Raw genomic sequence first — 16,921 nt, forward strand, 5'->3', positions numbered from 1 at the left:
TATATATATGTCAATCTGACTTGAATAAAAATTCAGTTGTAGTTTAGCACTTCGTCCAGTCTTTCTTTCTTCGTTTTCCTCGTCTTCGTATGCTGTCAACCTCAGATGCTTCACTAATAAGCCCATTAGGCCATCTCCGTTATACCCGCCGCGGTGGCTCAGTGGCTAAGGCGTTGCGCTGCTGAGCACAAAAACGCGGGTTCGATTCCCGGCCGCCGCGGCCGCTTTTCGATGGCGGCGAAAAGCAAAAACGCCTGTGTGTGCGAGATTTCGGCGCACGTTAAAGATCCCCAGGTGGTCAAAATTAATCCGGGGCCCTCCACTACGGCGCGCCTCATCGCCTGCGCTGCGTCGGCGCGTTAAACCCTACAATCAATCAATCAATCTCTGTTAATTTACGAGTGATGTTTTGATGTCAGAATCAATAAAATAAAGTCAATATGTGTACACTGATAGCTTACCTTCAGGAGGTTTTTAAATTTGTTCTGAAGAAATGGTGCATCACTGATGCATGGAAGTTACCAGAAATTTCAAGGCATCGAAGGCTTACCTATTCAGCTGACATGGCCTCAGCTGTCCTTTTCCTAGGTTTTACTTTTTACATTACGTTTCAATGTAGTGTCCTCTTTCGCGCAAAATTTCCCGAGAAACTCAGTAAGGCAGTTCTTCATGGCCTTCACAGTGTTCTTATTTTCAGCATTTGTAAAACAGCACCTGAAGAATCTACTTTTGTGGCAAAGGCCACTTGAGTTCAACAGTGACAAGTTCTTAGAGCATTAGAAGTTTCCTAGTTCTGAAAATCTTACAGGCCACTTATACTAACTGAAACATTCTTCATCAACAGCTTCCGCAAACCATTTGTTCCAAACAATTCGCTGCTTTATTTCTCTTGTGTGCTTCGAAGTATGTTCCATATAATGGCTGCACATTTCCGTGTCAGCAATAATAGGGGTGTTAGTATTGGCAGAAACATTTAAAAGTGGGGGTGTCAGGGACATCCAGGCTTCCCACCTGTATTTGTGCAAATTAGAGCGAGCCACTTGCCTCTGAGAAGCTCGATGACGGATTTAACGAGCCAACGCCGCCTGTATAAACATTGCCTGACGCGTCGCTCGCTTTTCAATGGGAGCGGTAGGGACGCTTAGTTCAGGCACTTATCCGCTATGTGGCGCGCGCCGGCGAACGTCTTGCTTTACGTCACACCTCGCGAGTGGCGAACGCTGCACCCACTTCTACTGCGTGTGTCTGTCAGCTTCCCGAAGGGTTTCAAGAGCCGTTTCGCTCACATCTTAGCCGCAATGGGGCACTAGGGATCTCGTTCAACGTGCCGCTCGCTTCATACCTGCGGCATTTTTCGAAAGATGACGGATGGAGGTGGAATTCAAATAGTGTAAGAACATTATTATTGTCTGGAAGAAAAAAAGCAAACAGAAAAACTATATTTCCGGATGGTACAGCCATTATTTTACTGATATTTTTCTCTCGGGAGGATATAGTGAAGAAAAAATTGCGTGCACATCTTTTGTTCAAGCGCTCACTTCTACTATTACTTTCCAAAAAATGCCACTTGCTTGTAAATTGCAGGAGATTATAGAAAACAAAAGGATAAGCAGCTAAGGGTCCAACAACGCTGTCTGGTCGCTTCTACAGTACAGTTCTCAATTTTAAAACTGTGTACTGGTGCATAAAATGAACAGCGTGGACAAAAGGCCGAAATGTGGAGGGGACAGAGGGGGATGCCCCACTCAGAAAATTTTGCGGCACCTGATCCAAGTGGCTAAGCGCGCAAAGCTGGCATCAGCCTGCGGTAGCACAAATGGTTTTACGTCTGGCGTGGCAAAGGCAATTTTATCAGTGACAGACCAAGACAGACAGTCATGGTGCAAACAAGAAGGCGTCGGAGCGCCGCCTGGGGAACACTAGACAAACTGTCAACTATTTTGCAGTTTCCGAGAAGCGGCGCTGGCTGGCGGACATGAAAGCACGTAGGAAGGCTACGGAGCGGGAAAGGGTAGGAGAGAGCAGCAGGAGAGTGGCTGTTTGGCCATTTTTCGCTCACGCGTTAGGCAATGTTTATACAGGCGGCGTTGAATGAGCGTATTGCCTTTCACTGAGTAGTCCGGCGTAGAGACCACAAAAATGTAAAAAAATAAGTCAAGTCAATAAAGATGGCAGCAAAGAACAATAGGCCTCTGTTATTTGCCATTACGGACAGCTGACCTGCTCCAAATCAGCAGCGTATTTTATCTGCCCATAGAATTTCTGTTGCGACAGCAGTTTTGGCCAGCCCAGCAATCGCTCAAAGCGGCTCGACAAGCACATAAAGGGCCTCTTTCATTTGTCATTTTGGTCTGCTCAGAATTGCTCTAAATCAGCTCAGCATTTTGTTAGCCCATAGAATTTATATATTCCGAGCAGTTTTGGACGGCCCAGGAACTGTTCTGCGCAAGCAAATGAAAGAGACCAATTACTACGTCAGCTGGAATGGGCGGAAACGCAACATCAGCGAGTCATCCACCATATTTGTAACATGTTACGTGCCCAGACAAAGCGAAATTTTAGGCAATACATCACAACTACCACCACGAAAGCCGGTACCTGTTGGGTGTGTAGCTTTCATCCAGCTTGTAATCAGCGTATATACATATTCCCTGGATTGTGGTCTTGCGCCGAAACTGGATGTTCACAAGGTGTGGTTGCGGCCCGTCAGACTGCCAGTAGGTGTCCAGGCAATTGTCTCGCAGCTGGTCAACGCCAAACCCTGCAAGCACAGTAAACGGACTTATGATTCAGTCCAAAGACGCCGGGACGTACTGAATAGGAACCCAGACGCGGGTACTAGCTTACCTGGTTTGCACGACGAGAGGGACCACACGGCCTGAGCCCCAACTTCCCTGACCTTTCCCTCGCGCTCCAAACTCAACGAGTCACGGACGTAGCCCGAGTTCATGGCAGTAGATTCGAGCCGAGCACAGTGCTCGCACGCACCTGAAATCACAGGGAAAGAAACAGCGTCGCGACTTGCGCGGGGCAGCGACCCCGGTCAAAGGGAGAAATTTACCTGACGTGCGAGCTGAAAAGCCTTGCCCGTAGAACGAAGCCGCTGCTGCCGCTCAACTGCTGTGGAACCGCACAACACGGTCATAGGGAATGTGGAATGGTCGTTGTCATCCAACTTTTTTCAGATTTGCAGCGCTAACGGCACCGCAAGTTGCAACATCCACGGCTCTGTTGGATACACAGTGCGGCAACGCCGCTCGTTGAGAGCGCTGCAGCAGCCACAGCGCACAAAAGTCTGCCACGTGCTTTCCGTGGGGCGCTCCAGTCACGAGCGTGGTCACGAGCGATCGCGCGTGAAGCCCACTGCTCCGGGAGAAACAAAAAAATTATTTTGCACGCGATAAAATAATAAATACATTTAAAATAAGTCACTCTAAAACAAAATAAATTCAAATAAGAGTTAAATAATTTCTTCAAATGCCGGCGAGGTGCTCGTTACGACTAAAGTCCCTTTGTCCACCTTCCTCTGCTCTAACAACCACACGATATATAAAAAAAATTGTTGTATTTATGCGTACGGTACATGATGGGTACAGCGCGAAACAAAACAAAACAAAGCCTGGCGATATGGTTCGTTCCAGGACAACATGGGACGGCTACGCTGTCATCGCTGGCTGGAGACCAGAAGACCATGGGAGTTGCTGGGCGTTAAACCCTGCAACACTCTTCGTGCAGTGCAAGCAAACCTGCGCGACGTTTAGATTACACTGCCAGGAACACCCGAGCCAAATATTATACGTGCACGTGAAGCGGTAAGCGCGCAAATCGCCGTGAAAGACGCGCAAAAACCAACCGCGCTCTCTTCTATTCTCCTCATTATGCACCCCTGGCATGGCCTCTGCGACGTCAATCAGGCCATGGCTGTCCTGGCTGTCCTATTGGCTGTTGCTGCTGGTCAACTTCGCGGTTAAATTCTGGCGTTTCCTGTGACGATCAGCCGTCTTCGGCGCTGTGTATGAACCACAGGAACCTCTTCTATGTCTGAACCTGTCCGCATGCTTTTGGTGTTTATTTTGTTTTGAGTGCGCGCGGAGTTTGAGTGACGAACTAAATATTCCACTTTGAACGAGCCCACTCGACAACAAACGTTTATTGCTTCAAAAACTCCCTAGCAGCCTGAGCGCTTGCTTGCGAGCAGGCCGCCATGCCAGCTTTTTTGTGGCACCAGACCGGAAATAGACCCGTCCACGTTGCTGGTCAAAAGGATCGACAAAAAGCCGCCCGCATCTTCCCACGGGGGGAACTCGAGTAAATGCGTCGCATCTACTCAAGTCAAGCAAAGCGTCACGTCAAGCGAAAGCCAAGCAAAGACGCCCTTGACTGAATTCCGAACGCGCGCTCCGCCGGTTATATACGTTGAGGGGACTGCGTAAGCCGGTCCCAGTCGACGACGTTGGAATACTTGTAAAGCGGCGTGGACTCTAGGTGTTTGAGCCAAGCGCAGATGTTGCTTCGCCGGAGAACGGCACACCGATTATATGTGCAGCGCGCCCGAAGGAGAGGAAACCGCGGAAAGAGAGAGTACTGCACATGCGCAGGCCCCAGCGCGTCTGCCGCGGCTATGACGCAACGTGCCGCGGCTATGACGCAACACAATCCAACACAATCCACTTTGATCCAATCCAATCCAAATCCAACCCAAGCCAATCCAATCCAATGCCCCTCGCGAGAGAGCGTTCGAATCCAATCCAATGCCCCTCGCGAGAGAGTGTTCGCTATCGCCTCGACTCGACGCGCATGCGCAGTGAGCGTGCGGACTACGGACGCCAACGCGGGTGACATCGTGAGTTACTGAAATGCTCTGCATTTAAAACTCTCCGGCCTGTGACATATCGAAGGCCGCCGAACAGAACGCCGCGCGCCGTCCCCCCTCTCCGGGAGAGAGCGCGCAGCTTTCGTCTTTCGTCGCGTTTGAGTGAACTAGAATACTTGGGTTGGCAGTCAAGAAAACCTCGGAAAGCAAAGGGGAGGTTGTGGAGGGTCATAGAAACAGATGAATTTTTTTAGTCAGAAAGAAAGTGGTGAAAAAATTCCCGCCGGGTGGTATCCGAAGCCACGACCTCCAGAATACCCGTCTGGTGCACTATGACCCACCACAACCTCCCTTTTGCTTTCCGATGTTTTCGTGACTGCCAACCCTTATTTTCTATATATATATATATATATATATATATATATATATATATATATATATATATATATATATGTGTGTGTGTGTGTGTGTGTGTGTTGTACAAAGCTCGGTCCAAGTTTATTAAATGCGATATATCTGTATATATACTCGCTCTAGGTTGAAAAGGCCGATTTTTTTCGGGGTCATACTCTGTGCACACTTGCACACACACACACGCAGGCACGCACGCGCGCGCGCACCCGCGAACACACATGCATGCGTGCCAAGTATTCTAGTTCACTCTAGTCGCGTTGTCCGCGGTTGAGTTGAGAGGGAACAGTTTCTGTGATAGTGAATGGATTTTCATAATTCTTGCGGGAGGAGATTGCTTGGACAATAGACTTTGGCCCGAAATGCATTCCGAGTAGTCGATGGTAAGTGTTGCAGGGTCCCTTTCAAACGGCGCTGGTCATCTCTCCCACAGCTAATGGGGAAATGGGGGCAGAAGGAAAACTGATAAAGGTGCAAGCGCTGGGTTATGTGCGCGTGCACCCCAAGATCATGTGAATGAAATTACACGGATGTAGCCAAGTTGGGTGAGGAAAGGATGGTTTGGAGTCTCCGGTTGCACTTGCAAACGCTTTTAGCCAAGTCGCTCCCTCTCAAAAATTTCACCAATACAATTAGTGCCAATTATGCCATTGCGCGGGGTCAACTTACTGAGCCTTAATTTCTTACGCGGGAGTCTGTGTCACTGTAATTTGGGACTCTATGAATTGAGCACAGAGCAGATCTGTTTCTCGTACAGGCCTAAGCTACCTAAGCACGGCCCGACTCGATTCTCCTCCTCAGCGCGGGAGGAGGAGAGGCCTAAGCATCTGGAGCGGGGCGCGGCGCCTGCGCAGTGGGAGAGTGTAACCGGCGTAACGTCACCGGCGGAGGGCCGGCGCGTGGGCCTCGCAGCAAAATGCGCGCCGTAGAGTGGCACGCGTTGATTTTCTGTAAGCACGTTGAGCGAAAGGGCATAAAGGTGCGTCACAACAGCAATCGAAAGTGAACGCAGGTGTATAAGCACAACACAAAGAAGGATCATAAGCAAATCAAGGGGTCTGATCTGTGCTTCCACAAATAGATACGAGCCAGATCACCTTAACAATATTTTTAGTCACGCCAGTCTCTTCGTCACTGCGTCCATGTGGCATCTCGCGGGCGCGGCTTCCAGTTTGTTGGTGTAAGCGCGCCTTCGGAGCAGTTCCCCAAGACGGAAGCATAAATTAGTGACCTCGGCCTCCGTAGGCATTGATAGTGGGCGCATTTTGAACGTGTAGGTCGCGCACCACCTATTTGCTGCGGGCTCTGCAGACTGCATTTTGGGTCAGATCCGAACTTGGGTTGACGCTGTTGCGTTAGTAGCCAACCAATTCAGAACTGGTAGAGCATCCACTTGCTCTGCCTGGGGCATTGCTGTTTCTGTGGCGCATTAAGTGTCAGGCTTTGCCTTTTCACTACCGTTGCTAACTAGGCTGTTATATACGGTGTTGCAAAAAGGGCAAAAAAAAAAAAAGACGCCTTGCAGCAGAAAACGTCCAAGGCTCAATTTTAGTCCAACATTAATGTTTGCAACGCAGCCAAAAGCAATGCCCGCTTTTTAGTAACCAGTTTTCACTTGTGGAAGACAAGCTTGCCCAATTCCTTGCTCATGCAGATACACACCAAAAGGACGTGTGCAACCACAGAAATTTCTGATGGTAGGGAAAAAAATAAAATCAGGCTATTGCTGTTGCCTGTACTGGGCACCCTCAGTTTACCAGACTTGGATAGCCTACGGGCAGTTGGCAGGCTGCCCTTGGACTGGGGTGCCAGAGAAAATTGAGCATTCGATCGAGTTCCAGGCAGTCTGGGACAAATAGCATGCCCATTATTTCCCAGTAAACAAATCGCAATAGGACCTTTGCGGAAAAATTTATTACAAGTCAGCTAGCCGTTTGCTGAAAACACTTTACACTGCTCGAGGTGATTTATTGCTTAGTACCCATGCTTGCTTTCCTTTCGCAACCAATTTGTTTCATTCCGCTGCCTATTCTGCCTCACAGGCATTGGATTGAGTCCCAGCCATATTTTGTTTCTACTGAAGCGAACAGCTGAATCCTTCACACTTCTGTGTCACATGTGCAGGTATGCATTTGTCTTTTCATACGTCTCTGGCATAAATTTCAGTCTAGCATGTGTTGACAGGGCCAATTTGCTGTTCACTCCCTATAGGCAAAACAAGCAAAGCAACTGCTGTGTTCAGGGCTGTTTATTCATCAAGCGCCCTCAGACATTCTCCAGCACAGGGGGCTCGTAGCCCTCGGGCCGGTCCACCTTGACGCCCTCCTCGCCCTTGGCTGCACCAACGGCCGCGGGGGCAGCGCCCTTGCTCGTGCCTTCGCCGTGCAGCTCCAGAAGCTTGCCCACTGCGAGAGGGGAGACAGAACGGGCACTTAGCGATTGCTTGAAATAAACCGGACCCAGTACGCGCTTTTTTTTTTATTACAGCTGAGTGAGTCACACAAATAAAACAGCCACAACCTAAAACCAATCATGAACAGGAAAATGCCTTATACCAACAGTTTTTTGCAGCGAGAGATGTTGCCATTCGAGAGAATTTAAACTGTTCCTCCTTAAAAAAAAACTAATTGTTACTACAACAATATTCCTCCTTGGTCTGGGGAAACAACCGTGACTAATATTACCAAACTTCAATTGCATGAGAAAGCAGTGCGTGCCATTTTAAACTAAATTTAACACCCACACAGCAAAAGTTTAAAAATGGTGCGGGAGCTACAGTACACCCTCTGAGACAACTAGCCTGACCTTATAAGATGCTTAAAACCATTTTGTTGGCGACAGCTGTTCTGACCCATCGAAACTCAGAATGGCCAGGGTCAGAGCACTTGAGGCTTGGCCTGGCATACGAGTACTAGTTTCAACACTACTTCCAAACACAAACAAAAGCAATGTTTTGCAAGCACTTGGGTTGAATTTCGGCCAGCCCGTGCTTTTGCTTAGGTGCTGTTCAAGGTGCCAGTGGCTGTAGTAACTGATGCGTCCATTAGTGAAGCTGACACCTCTGAAATGCGTGCTTTGCAAATCTGTGCGATCCACTCATACTGCCGTCACGTAAAAGCGCTACCACCAAGACGAGTATCTGCTTGGTTGTGTGGCACTGCTACTTCTCTCAATAAGAGCCGCTGCTGACCCATGCTTGCACCTGTTGGAAAAAGGTGTGTGTATACATGTGACACACTATGCCCAACGAGTTAACTCTTTCGGTACCGCGCCTATCAAAATCGATCAATTTGATCGATACTTTTGGGAGCGCCTTTTCGTAGCGTTCCAGGAGTTTCTCGAACAAGTAAAGCTGTTCAGAGTTAGATCAGGAAATGGCCTTTCAAAATCAGTTTTTTCATTTTTGCAACGGAAACGTGATTTTTGACACGCTTTTCAATCACCTGGGTGTGGAGAAGGGGCGTGGTCATCGCGCGTCACGGCTGCGAACGAAGAATGCGTGCAACTCGTAATTACTCTGCACCAGCGCTTTTTTGCTATCAGGGCGTGAATGGGGAACTAGCAAACGATTTTCAATAGTCAGGTTCGCGCTCTGACAGTAATAATCCCAGAAATCGGCTGAAAATGTCAAGATGTGCCTGGTTGCAAAGCTACTTTATGATTTTAGGCAGTTTTATTGCCTTTGCACACGTTGTTCTAAGTACTGTGGTAGTTCTACTTACCCCAGGGCTATTCGCAAACAGTTTACAACAGTTTCGGTTTCGTTTCTGCATCGCGAAATTCATATTTAGCGCTACTACGCAGTTACCCAACTTCAAGGCTACCTGCCATGGCGCCTGAAGCATCCCCGACTGATCCTCGAACAAAGCATGGCGCTCCTGATTTCCCCCTACCCTAACCCGATTACTGCGACAAGAACTTCAGATGCAAGTCAAAAGGTCACACCCAGTTGCCTGATATCTGTTCCGCCGAGGACAGCGCTTCAAACCGGCCTTACACTGCCAGCTGTTCGCCTTCCAGTTTCGTTTCCATGCGAGGGTATATCCAGGTGTCTAATGTTGCTGCTTAGTTGAACTGTCTATTTGGACGGAGTCTCTGATAAGTTTTTGCACTGTTTCATTTGAAAAATGTTAGGTGGCGCTGCAATAAAGGAGGCTCGTTGTGCTGATCTTTTTCAGCGCGCAACTGCTACTCGGCCAAAGATTGCAGGGCATGATTCTAGCTCATCGTACCTCATTTTTGCGAGCAAGGCTACAATTGCGAGTGAGAAGATGATAATAAAGCTCAGCTTGATGTTTTGGGAGATAACTGACCGTGAACGACAACAAGCGTCAGCCACGGCGTTCCGTTTTCAACTTCATGCATGTTTTTTTCCGCATCGCGTGCTTGTCCCAAATAGTGTGCTCGCTGCAAATGCAAAGTCAGCCATTGACAAGATGTTTTTACGTTATGCGGGGGCAAATTGGTGCCTCTGATAAGGACAAACCGCCAGATTTATTCCAGGAAACCACCCGAAATTGCACATTTTGAATTGGAGGTCGGGCTTCACCGCACGACACGAGCACCGTGCATGCTAACATTTTTTCTAACATTTTTTCTATATCTGACTAACTGTTCCGTGCAAGTCGACATTTTTTCTAGGGCGTGTTTTTGAAATGTTTTCCTACAAAATGTATATTCTAATTTTTTTCTACTACCGGTGGTTTGATATACACAACTCCTTTTTTATTAATGTGTCGAATTAATGTGTCGATGCGAGCTTTTTTATCATTTTTTTCGACAACTTGACAAAAAATTTTGGCTTGGATATTTTTTTTACAATTATGATATATAAAAACCTTTAAAAAACTGGTATTATTGGAAATGCCGCTAAATAATCTGCATTTTGTGCTCCTGCAATTAGTGCCTAACCAATTTTTTAGCAGAAAAATTTTCCAGCGGTAGCGAAAGAGTTAAGTACCCCTAATTAAAAAAAGTGCATAAGCACACTAAGCAGCAGTAAATAATAATAATGAACAGAAGCAGTAACTGGCTCGAGTGCTTTTTGAGCACTCAGCTATTCACAGCTCAAAACATTGTCTAAACACACCTCAAGTGCAATGGCAGCATCTCCGTTTTCAAAGGGAATGTCTTGCTGCATCTAAACAACCCACCACTGTTGCGAACGTCAACAACACTGCACGTTCTTTCCCATAATGTGGCTCTTCAATTAAGAGTCCAGGGCTCTCCGCAGACTGCCAGAAATACAATCCAGTATGTTTTTCACGTACATTCCCATGGGGAGAAGTGTCAGGACTGACAAACAAAAGCGCCAGTGCCGCTGACATACGAATTCCACCCTTAGCGAAGTACGACCAATGTTGCCCACCATTTAGAGAAGAAATGGGGCTAAGCACAGTCTTTCTTATCTATAAGGTGGGGGACTGGTCAGGAGAACACAAAGGCATTGCCCCAGAGCTAGGAGGGCGCTCCACAACCCCTGGTAAAAAAGGTCACACCCCTTTATAATTTTTGTGGCGCATGTTCTTTATCTCAAATGAAAGGGCATCACTTTTTTTAACTGGAACGACTTCCCTGACAGGGCCCTAAAGCCTTAGAATGCTGGCAAACAGGACAGTGAACAGTGCAGCGACACACTTTTAACTGTGCATGATATGAAAATAAGCATTTTTTGTACCAGGCATTGAAAACAACAGCTGTTTGTACATGTACGGTAGTGCCACCTTCCAGACTTGCAAAAGTTTAGTGCCAAATTGAAATTATTTCTTCCAATTTATGTAGAAATTCACTGGTTACCCCACTATACAGAACCATGGCTTTCAGAGGACCCACACACTCCACAAAAATGGCTTGTCTGCCCCTCAATATTGCACCCCACTTACGTTGCTTTCATTAGTAAATTAAGCCTACCCTGCGTCACCAAAGACCAGCCAGGGCACAAAATGTTCAGTCAAGGGAAAGCTGCGTTTGCAACATCATGGTCTTTAGGGCTCTGGGAACCATTTACGCCTATTCCTATCAGGCTTTAGTGCAGGGCTGTAGTAGGAGGTGTTCAACACACCACTGAGCACCCCGTCTTTATTCATTGTCGAAGTGGAAGAAAGACCAGCAGCCGGCAGCACTCACATTCAAACTTGGGCTTCTTGAGCACCTTCACCTTGCGGATGAGGACATCGTGCAGTGGGTAGATGTGTTGGCAGCTCTTTTCGATGTCCTTCCCAATGCTCCCAGGGATGCTGTGATGGAGGAATAACATTAGGCCCACGGGCATCTTTCATTCCCAGCCAGCAGAGGAGGAGGACTCACAGCTTGTTGACGACCTCCTTGAGGCTTGTAGAGGAGACCTCCTGGACCATCATCTCAGTCATCTTCTTCCTGATCAGACGCACCTGGGGAAGGGGGGGGGGGCAAGCTCACTTTTAACCGTGCCTCTTTGGACCCACAACATATTCCCTGCCGGCAAGCAGCTTTCTCTGGCTCCTCTTTTCGCACCCATTTTCCATTAGCCGTATAGCCCTTTACAGCTAGTTTTGCCAGCATGCATGCCTCGCCAGTGAATACAAGCTATGCAATGCTTACTTTACTCCTTGCACAATTAAACAGGTTCGCAAAGGATTCAAATACAAGAATTCAAGGATATTCAAGGACTTTCAAGGCCCTGTCAAGGCATTTTCAAGAGTGCCGGGGAGCACGTGTACCAAACTGTTCTACTACTGCTCTGCTCACACGCAAAATATTTGCTTCTTCAAGTTTAGAAAAATCTCTGTGGAACAACTCCACCTTTTGGAAGTGGTCAACTTTAGTGCACCCCGCAATAATAATGAGAGAGCTTTGCAACAGATTTGCAAAATTAATAGCAGGACGAGGCAATGCAGAAAGCAGCATCTAAAATGGGAAGGGGGCGTATGTTAATTTCCCCTAGTCTGATACGGGGCTTTCATTCCATACGAGCCTTTGCATAACCCGCCTGTACCCACAAGCTGGCCTTGAAATTAGAAAAGCGCGTTTTTGATGGGGAGTGTGCAGGGCCACAATGATAAGCCATAAAAAGCAGGTCACATATCCGGGCCTCTTTATCGCCCAAAGAATTCAAGGGTTTTCAAGGAGAATGAAAAAAATTCAACGCTTTCAAGGCCCTTGAAAACGGAATTCTCAATTTCAAGGGTTTTCAAAGTTTTCAAGAACCTGTACGAACCCTAGCCAAAGAGGAACATCCTATCACTGGTGCAGTACTCCTTGTTGGTACACACAGACGAAAAACGAAGCTCGAATGGGACAAGAAATTGCGACAACACTGGATGCCGAATGAGCGTGCACGCCGGCAGTGCACCCCACCTGGTTGTGTTGGGCATAGCAGGTCTTCTTGAGCTGGTTGGCACACTTCTTGGTGAAGCCAATGCAGAACATGCGCAGGAGGTAGCCATCGGTTGTCCGCACATCCACCGTCGCCTCAATCAGGGTCTGCAAAGGGCACACAAGAGGAAGCCTCGTGAAATCCAGTCTCCCCCGCAGCTCACCGCACAAGCGACGTGCATCATGGATTAGAAATGAATTGTCAGCATCGCGTACTTCACCATGCTGCCCACTGCAGCCTCGGCAAGGAAAGCAATGCCTCATAGGGTCAAAACGCTCTTTCAACATGCTGCACTGCCACATGAAAGATGCCCCACAACAACCATCAGCTAAGTAACTAATTTCGAAATCTCGACACTTTAAGGGGCCGCAAACTGCTCGGCGCTCCTTGAGTAACCACCAACATATTGAACGAGCTGTAACGCAGAACCCTGTCAAGGTCCTGCGTTGTGCTGACAGAAACTAAATGAAAGTTTTAATTGAATTATGGGTTAAACAAGCCTAAGTTAAACTTTGGCTATGAGGCGGGTCATAATGAAAGTCTCTGGATTAATTTTGACCATCTTTAAAGGGGACACGAAGACAAAGCACGCACAAGTTTCTTTTATTCGAAAGATTTTGTTTTACAAAGTACCCTCAGCACCTGTCTGGCAAGAATACTCAGCGAGAAATTAAAGAATTTAAGCCAAAATTTCAATTGTCCCACCGCATAGTGTTTCAAGACGTCAACAATGACACATTCAGGACAAACAAGAGTTAGTATGTTGGGACTTAGGCTGCCGCCCACGGCAGAAACATTTTTCGTTAGCTCGGTTAGTCGCCATAATAGATGGCTTAACGACACTGCTGAAAAACTGCTGTCTGCACGTTTTATTTTTTTTTTTCTGACTGGACTTGTACCAAGCTTATTGTGTATGACTCAACAAGAAGGGTCACGTAAGTGGCCAGTGTCATGTCAGACAAGCACAACGCACTTGATGGTGGCGCAGCGATGGCCAGCACAGTGCACGCCGTACACACCAGTGCTATTATGTCTACGTGTTTTAGTAAAATGTTATTACTGCTAAAAAAACAATGTGCACTAAATTTAAGCACAATTGCGAGTTACGCAAGCCTATAACCCCTTAACCCATTAGTTTGCTTTGGATTTTGCCAGCATCAGCTTATAGCAAGACATTGCCCTGGAAAAGTAGCTAGGGCGTCACGTAACCCATTCTGTTTTCCTCATTACGCAACTTGTTTTCGCATCTATCTTTTCTGAAAAACAGCCACGGCAGCCAGGACTGAACCCATGTCCTAGGGCTCAGCACCACAAACTAAAGTTCGTTAAAAAGAAGAAAGATCTTTCGCCCGTGGCATTAAAATTCCACTACATGCCCCACAGAGCACACACCCAGCAACAATTGCTACCAAGCTGGTGCTGAACGCAAGGTGCTGGTATTCAGCCTGTCCTATTTGATGCATGCACATGTTCCTGCCATTGTGGATGGCAATCACCAAAGTGCTGAATGCCAGTGGTGGGCAGATGGTAATGTAGCACAACGACAGAGAACCAGCAAGAGGTTGCGACCTCAGGCTAGAGGGTTCAGGTGCACAACTGGGTGTCGGTGAGGTAGCATGCAACAGCAAAGCAAATGCTGGGGTACCGGGAGAAAATCCTGAAACCCCAAGGAGGTGTTTCCCCAAGCTTGGATGCAAGACATTTCGTGGAGGTGCAAAAGGGGGCAGCAAATGTAAATTGTCGTGCCCAGCCTACAATGCTGCCCCATCGGAATTCCACTGGGAGTGCACACCTCCAAAATAAACCAAAAGAAAAGGAACATGCCAGTACACACAGGCAGCTCACTGGGCATGACTGGCAAGCCAGGTAACAGGCAAGATGAGAGAAACAAAACTTATCTGTACAAGAGTTTCGGATTTCCCTCGATAAAACCAAAGCCGGATAGTGGTACCACAACAGTGTTGGCAATGAACAAAGCATTTACGTTTGAGAAAACAGACCAACTTCAACAATGCATCGCATGAGTACCCCTTGACCTTTAATGAAGTCCACCGTAACAGTAAGTAAACACACCACCTTGCATGTTCTTTTATACAACTGGTGCGCCTTCACTAGAATTAGTCGAAGCTCTGCAATTGCTGCCAGTCTAATGCCCTTAACAGCTCTGGTGCACGTACAGTACAGAGTTAAGTGAGGCTTTGTGAAATGGCAGGATTCTCCCGGTCCCCAGCAGTCACCTCCTACTGTCCTTCAAAGTCCCGTGACAAGCTGCAATTTTTCATGGCAGTTGGATGCGCAAACTGCTAGTAGATCAGCGGTAATTTAATGACCTGCTAGTTAGCAGTTGATGCCTTGCTAGAGCCAGTGCCCTTCAAGCATACAGTTTTGAACTATAGTTCATATCAAGCTAGCTGCAGCACTGTGGAGACTACATTGTTATCAATAGCGCGCCCACTGAGGGCGCCTAATCCGCCGTGAAGGGGGTCCTGAAAGGACACTCCCTTCTCCCCTCTCGGCAAGTGGCACTGCACGGCCCCGGCGCCTTTTGTCGCTTCCGAGTTAGGCGCTCTGAGGGGGACAACAATGTAGCCTCCACAGTGCTGCAGCTAGCTTGTGATATCAACTATAGGTGCTCAATCCAGGTAGGGCTAGTGCAGCAAACACAGAAAAATCTATGACATGATCATGCATTTAGTCTGAGTTGGCTACGACATGGTTCGCTAGACTTTCGCCATTTGAGCAAAGGAGTGACAAAAAATTAGCTGACTGCGGAGGCTGCATTTTCAGAAAGTCAGTTTCAGAGACACTTTCACAAGACTATGGTTAGACGTGTTCGGTTCTACTGGAAGAACCATACAAATTGTAGCCACCAATGCCTTTGGTGTTAGACAAAAATGATTATTTGATAATGCCAACCCAGTAATTAATGCTCTCATATGCTGTGTCACGCTGCCTGCATACTTGTGCCCCAAACAGCTTGACAGCAAGCTTTCGCACGCAGTTTTTCACCGTAACAATTATTCTCATCCTTAAACCTAGCCAAACAATTTTCTGCACTTTAGCCAATGACCCATACTTCAAGTTTAACAAAACTGTCGAAGTGATCACCAACCACAAGTCATGCTTTGCTAGTATCAGTCTCGCGCATTGGCGAAGCACTATGGTCTTGGGTGTCGCGTGCCTCATAGTAGATAATAAAGCACTGACAAAGCAGCAAAAAATTTGTTGTGCACGCGGGCACTCCTGCCGGCAGCGAGCACAAAGCATTTGAATAGCTTCAAACATGTCGGCAACCATCCAGCCTTTGTGCTCCAGTTTTTTGTCTCGTGTGTAGCCATAGGCAAAATCGCGAATGGGTACCGACTTGTTTAGTGAAATCATTTGCTCGGCTCACCTGCCACTTCTTGACCATAGAACGCAGCTTGTCCGTGGTGAGATCCATGCCATGGAAGTTCGTGAGCACGTTGCGACCCTGAACTTCTTCGGCAATGAGGCGGAACTTGCGGAAAGCATCCTCTCCGTTTGTCAAGTCAGCCTGGGACACCTCGAACACACGGCCCTTCAGCCCTTCGGACGCAATCTCTGCGGAAAGTCGTGACAATTCATGAACATAAAAACGAAACCCCACGACCCCTATCAAGCAACAGTATAGCAATACAAAAATACGCCAAAGGTGGTGTGTCTGCCTCTGTGGAACGCAAGCGCCGTGGTGTCGCTTGCATGTGGTGGGCAGAATTTGTGTAGCACAGATTTTTGAGAACCGGCTAGAGGGAAAACGACCTCGAGCCAGAGGGTTCACGTGCACAATGGTACGCAAAGGGCGCTCAATAAAAGTAACATGCGGCCGCAATCAAAGAAAAGTTTCACTTACTTGTGCCCTGCGTACGGTTGACGAATGTTTTGCCGATGTTCCTGACGGCATACATAGTAGGCGCCTTAACATCGTACCAATCCTTGCGCGTGAACGGGTCGACACTGCAAAATCATAAAACGAATAAGATATGCGACCACAAACAGCGAAAAATTGCTACAGGATAGCAGGCGTCCCATGCAGCGGCTGCCGGCCACACCACAACTTTATCGACTTCAATCAGCCAGAACTAGCAAATAATCCTCATAGCAGCTTATACTGCGATAACACCAAATGATCCTCCTATTTATTTCAAATAATATTTTGACTTACATCTTCTTCTTGACGCCCTTTTTGCCACCTTTAGAAAGCCCCTTATTTTTGCCGACCGCCATCTCAACAGCGCTGAAGGCGAAAAAGACCGGAACTTGGCGGGGTACTCTCGAGACAGGCCGCTCCTGCGACGCCTGCTGGAGAACTTCCGGCGCTGCAG

The 16,921-nt window shown here is 47.6% G+C and overlaps 2 protein-coding genes across 2 annotated transcripts in view; both read right to left on the minus strand.

Annotated features, from left to right (window-relative positions):
• The window catches only part of LOC144174086 (beta-alanine-activating enzyme-like), a 41,559-nt gene extending 38,255 nt beyond the window's left edge, over positions 1 to 3,304 (minus strand). Inside the window, exons 1-3 of the mRNA XM_077702532.1 lie at positions 3,062 to 3,304; positions 2,848 to 2,988; positions 2,599 to 2,761 (exon numbers count right to left, since the gene is read on the minus strand). Of these exons, the coding sequence (XP_077558658.1) occupies positions 2,599 to 2,761; positions 2,848 to 2,950 (266 nt within the window). The 5' untranslated portion in view covers positions 2,951 to 2,988; positions 3,062 to 3,304. The remainder of the gene's footprint in view (positions 1 to 2,598; positions 2,762 to 2,847; positions 2,989 to 3,061) is intronic.
• Positions 3,305 to 7,454: 4,150 nt separating this feature from the next.
• On the minus strand, positions 7,455 to 16,921 carry Rps3a (ribosomal protein S3A). The gene is made up of 7 exons (XM_077702535.1): positions 16,762 to 16,921; positions 16,450 to 16,553; positions 15,973 to 16,160; positions 12,560 to 12,685; positions 11,531 to 11,613; positions 11,351 to 11,460; positions 7,455 to 7,629 (listed from the first exon to the last, which is right to left on the minus strand). The coding sequence occupies exons 1-7, from the start codon at positions 16,821 to 16,823 to the stop codon at positions 7,490 to 7,492; spliced, it is 813 nt and encodes a 270-aa protein (XP_077558661.1). The 5' UTR covers positions 16,824 to 16,921; the 3' UTR covers positions 7,455 to 7,489.

This window comes from Haemaphysalis longicornis, unplaced genomic scaffold (genome assembly GCF_048455015.1).
Source record: "Haemaphysalis longicornis isolate Haplotype H1 unplaced genomic scaffold, Haemaphysalis longicornis Haplotype H1 scaffold_3, whole genome shotgun sequence".
Taxonomy (NCBI): domain Eukaryota; kingdom Metazoa; phylum Arthropoda; class Arachnida; order Ixodida; family Ixodidae; genus Haemaphysalis; species Haemaphysalis longicornis.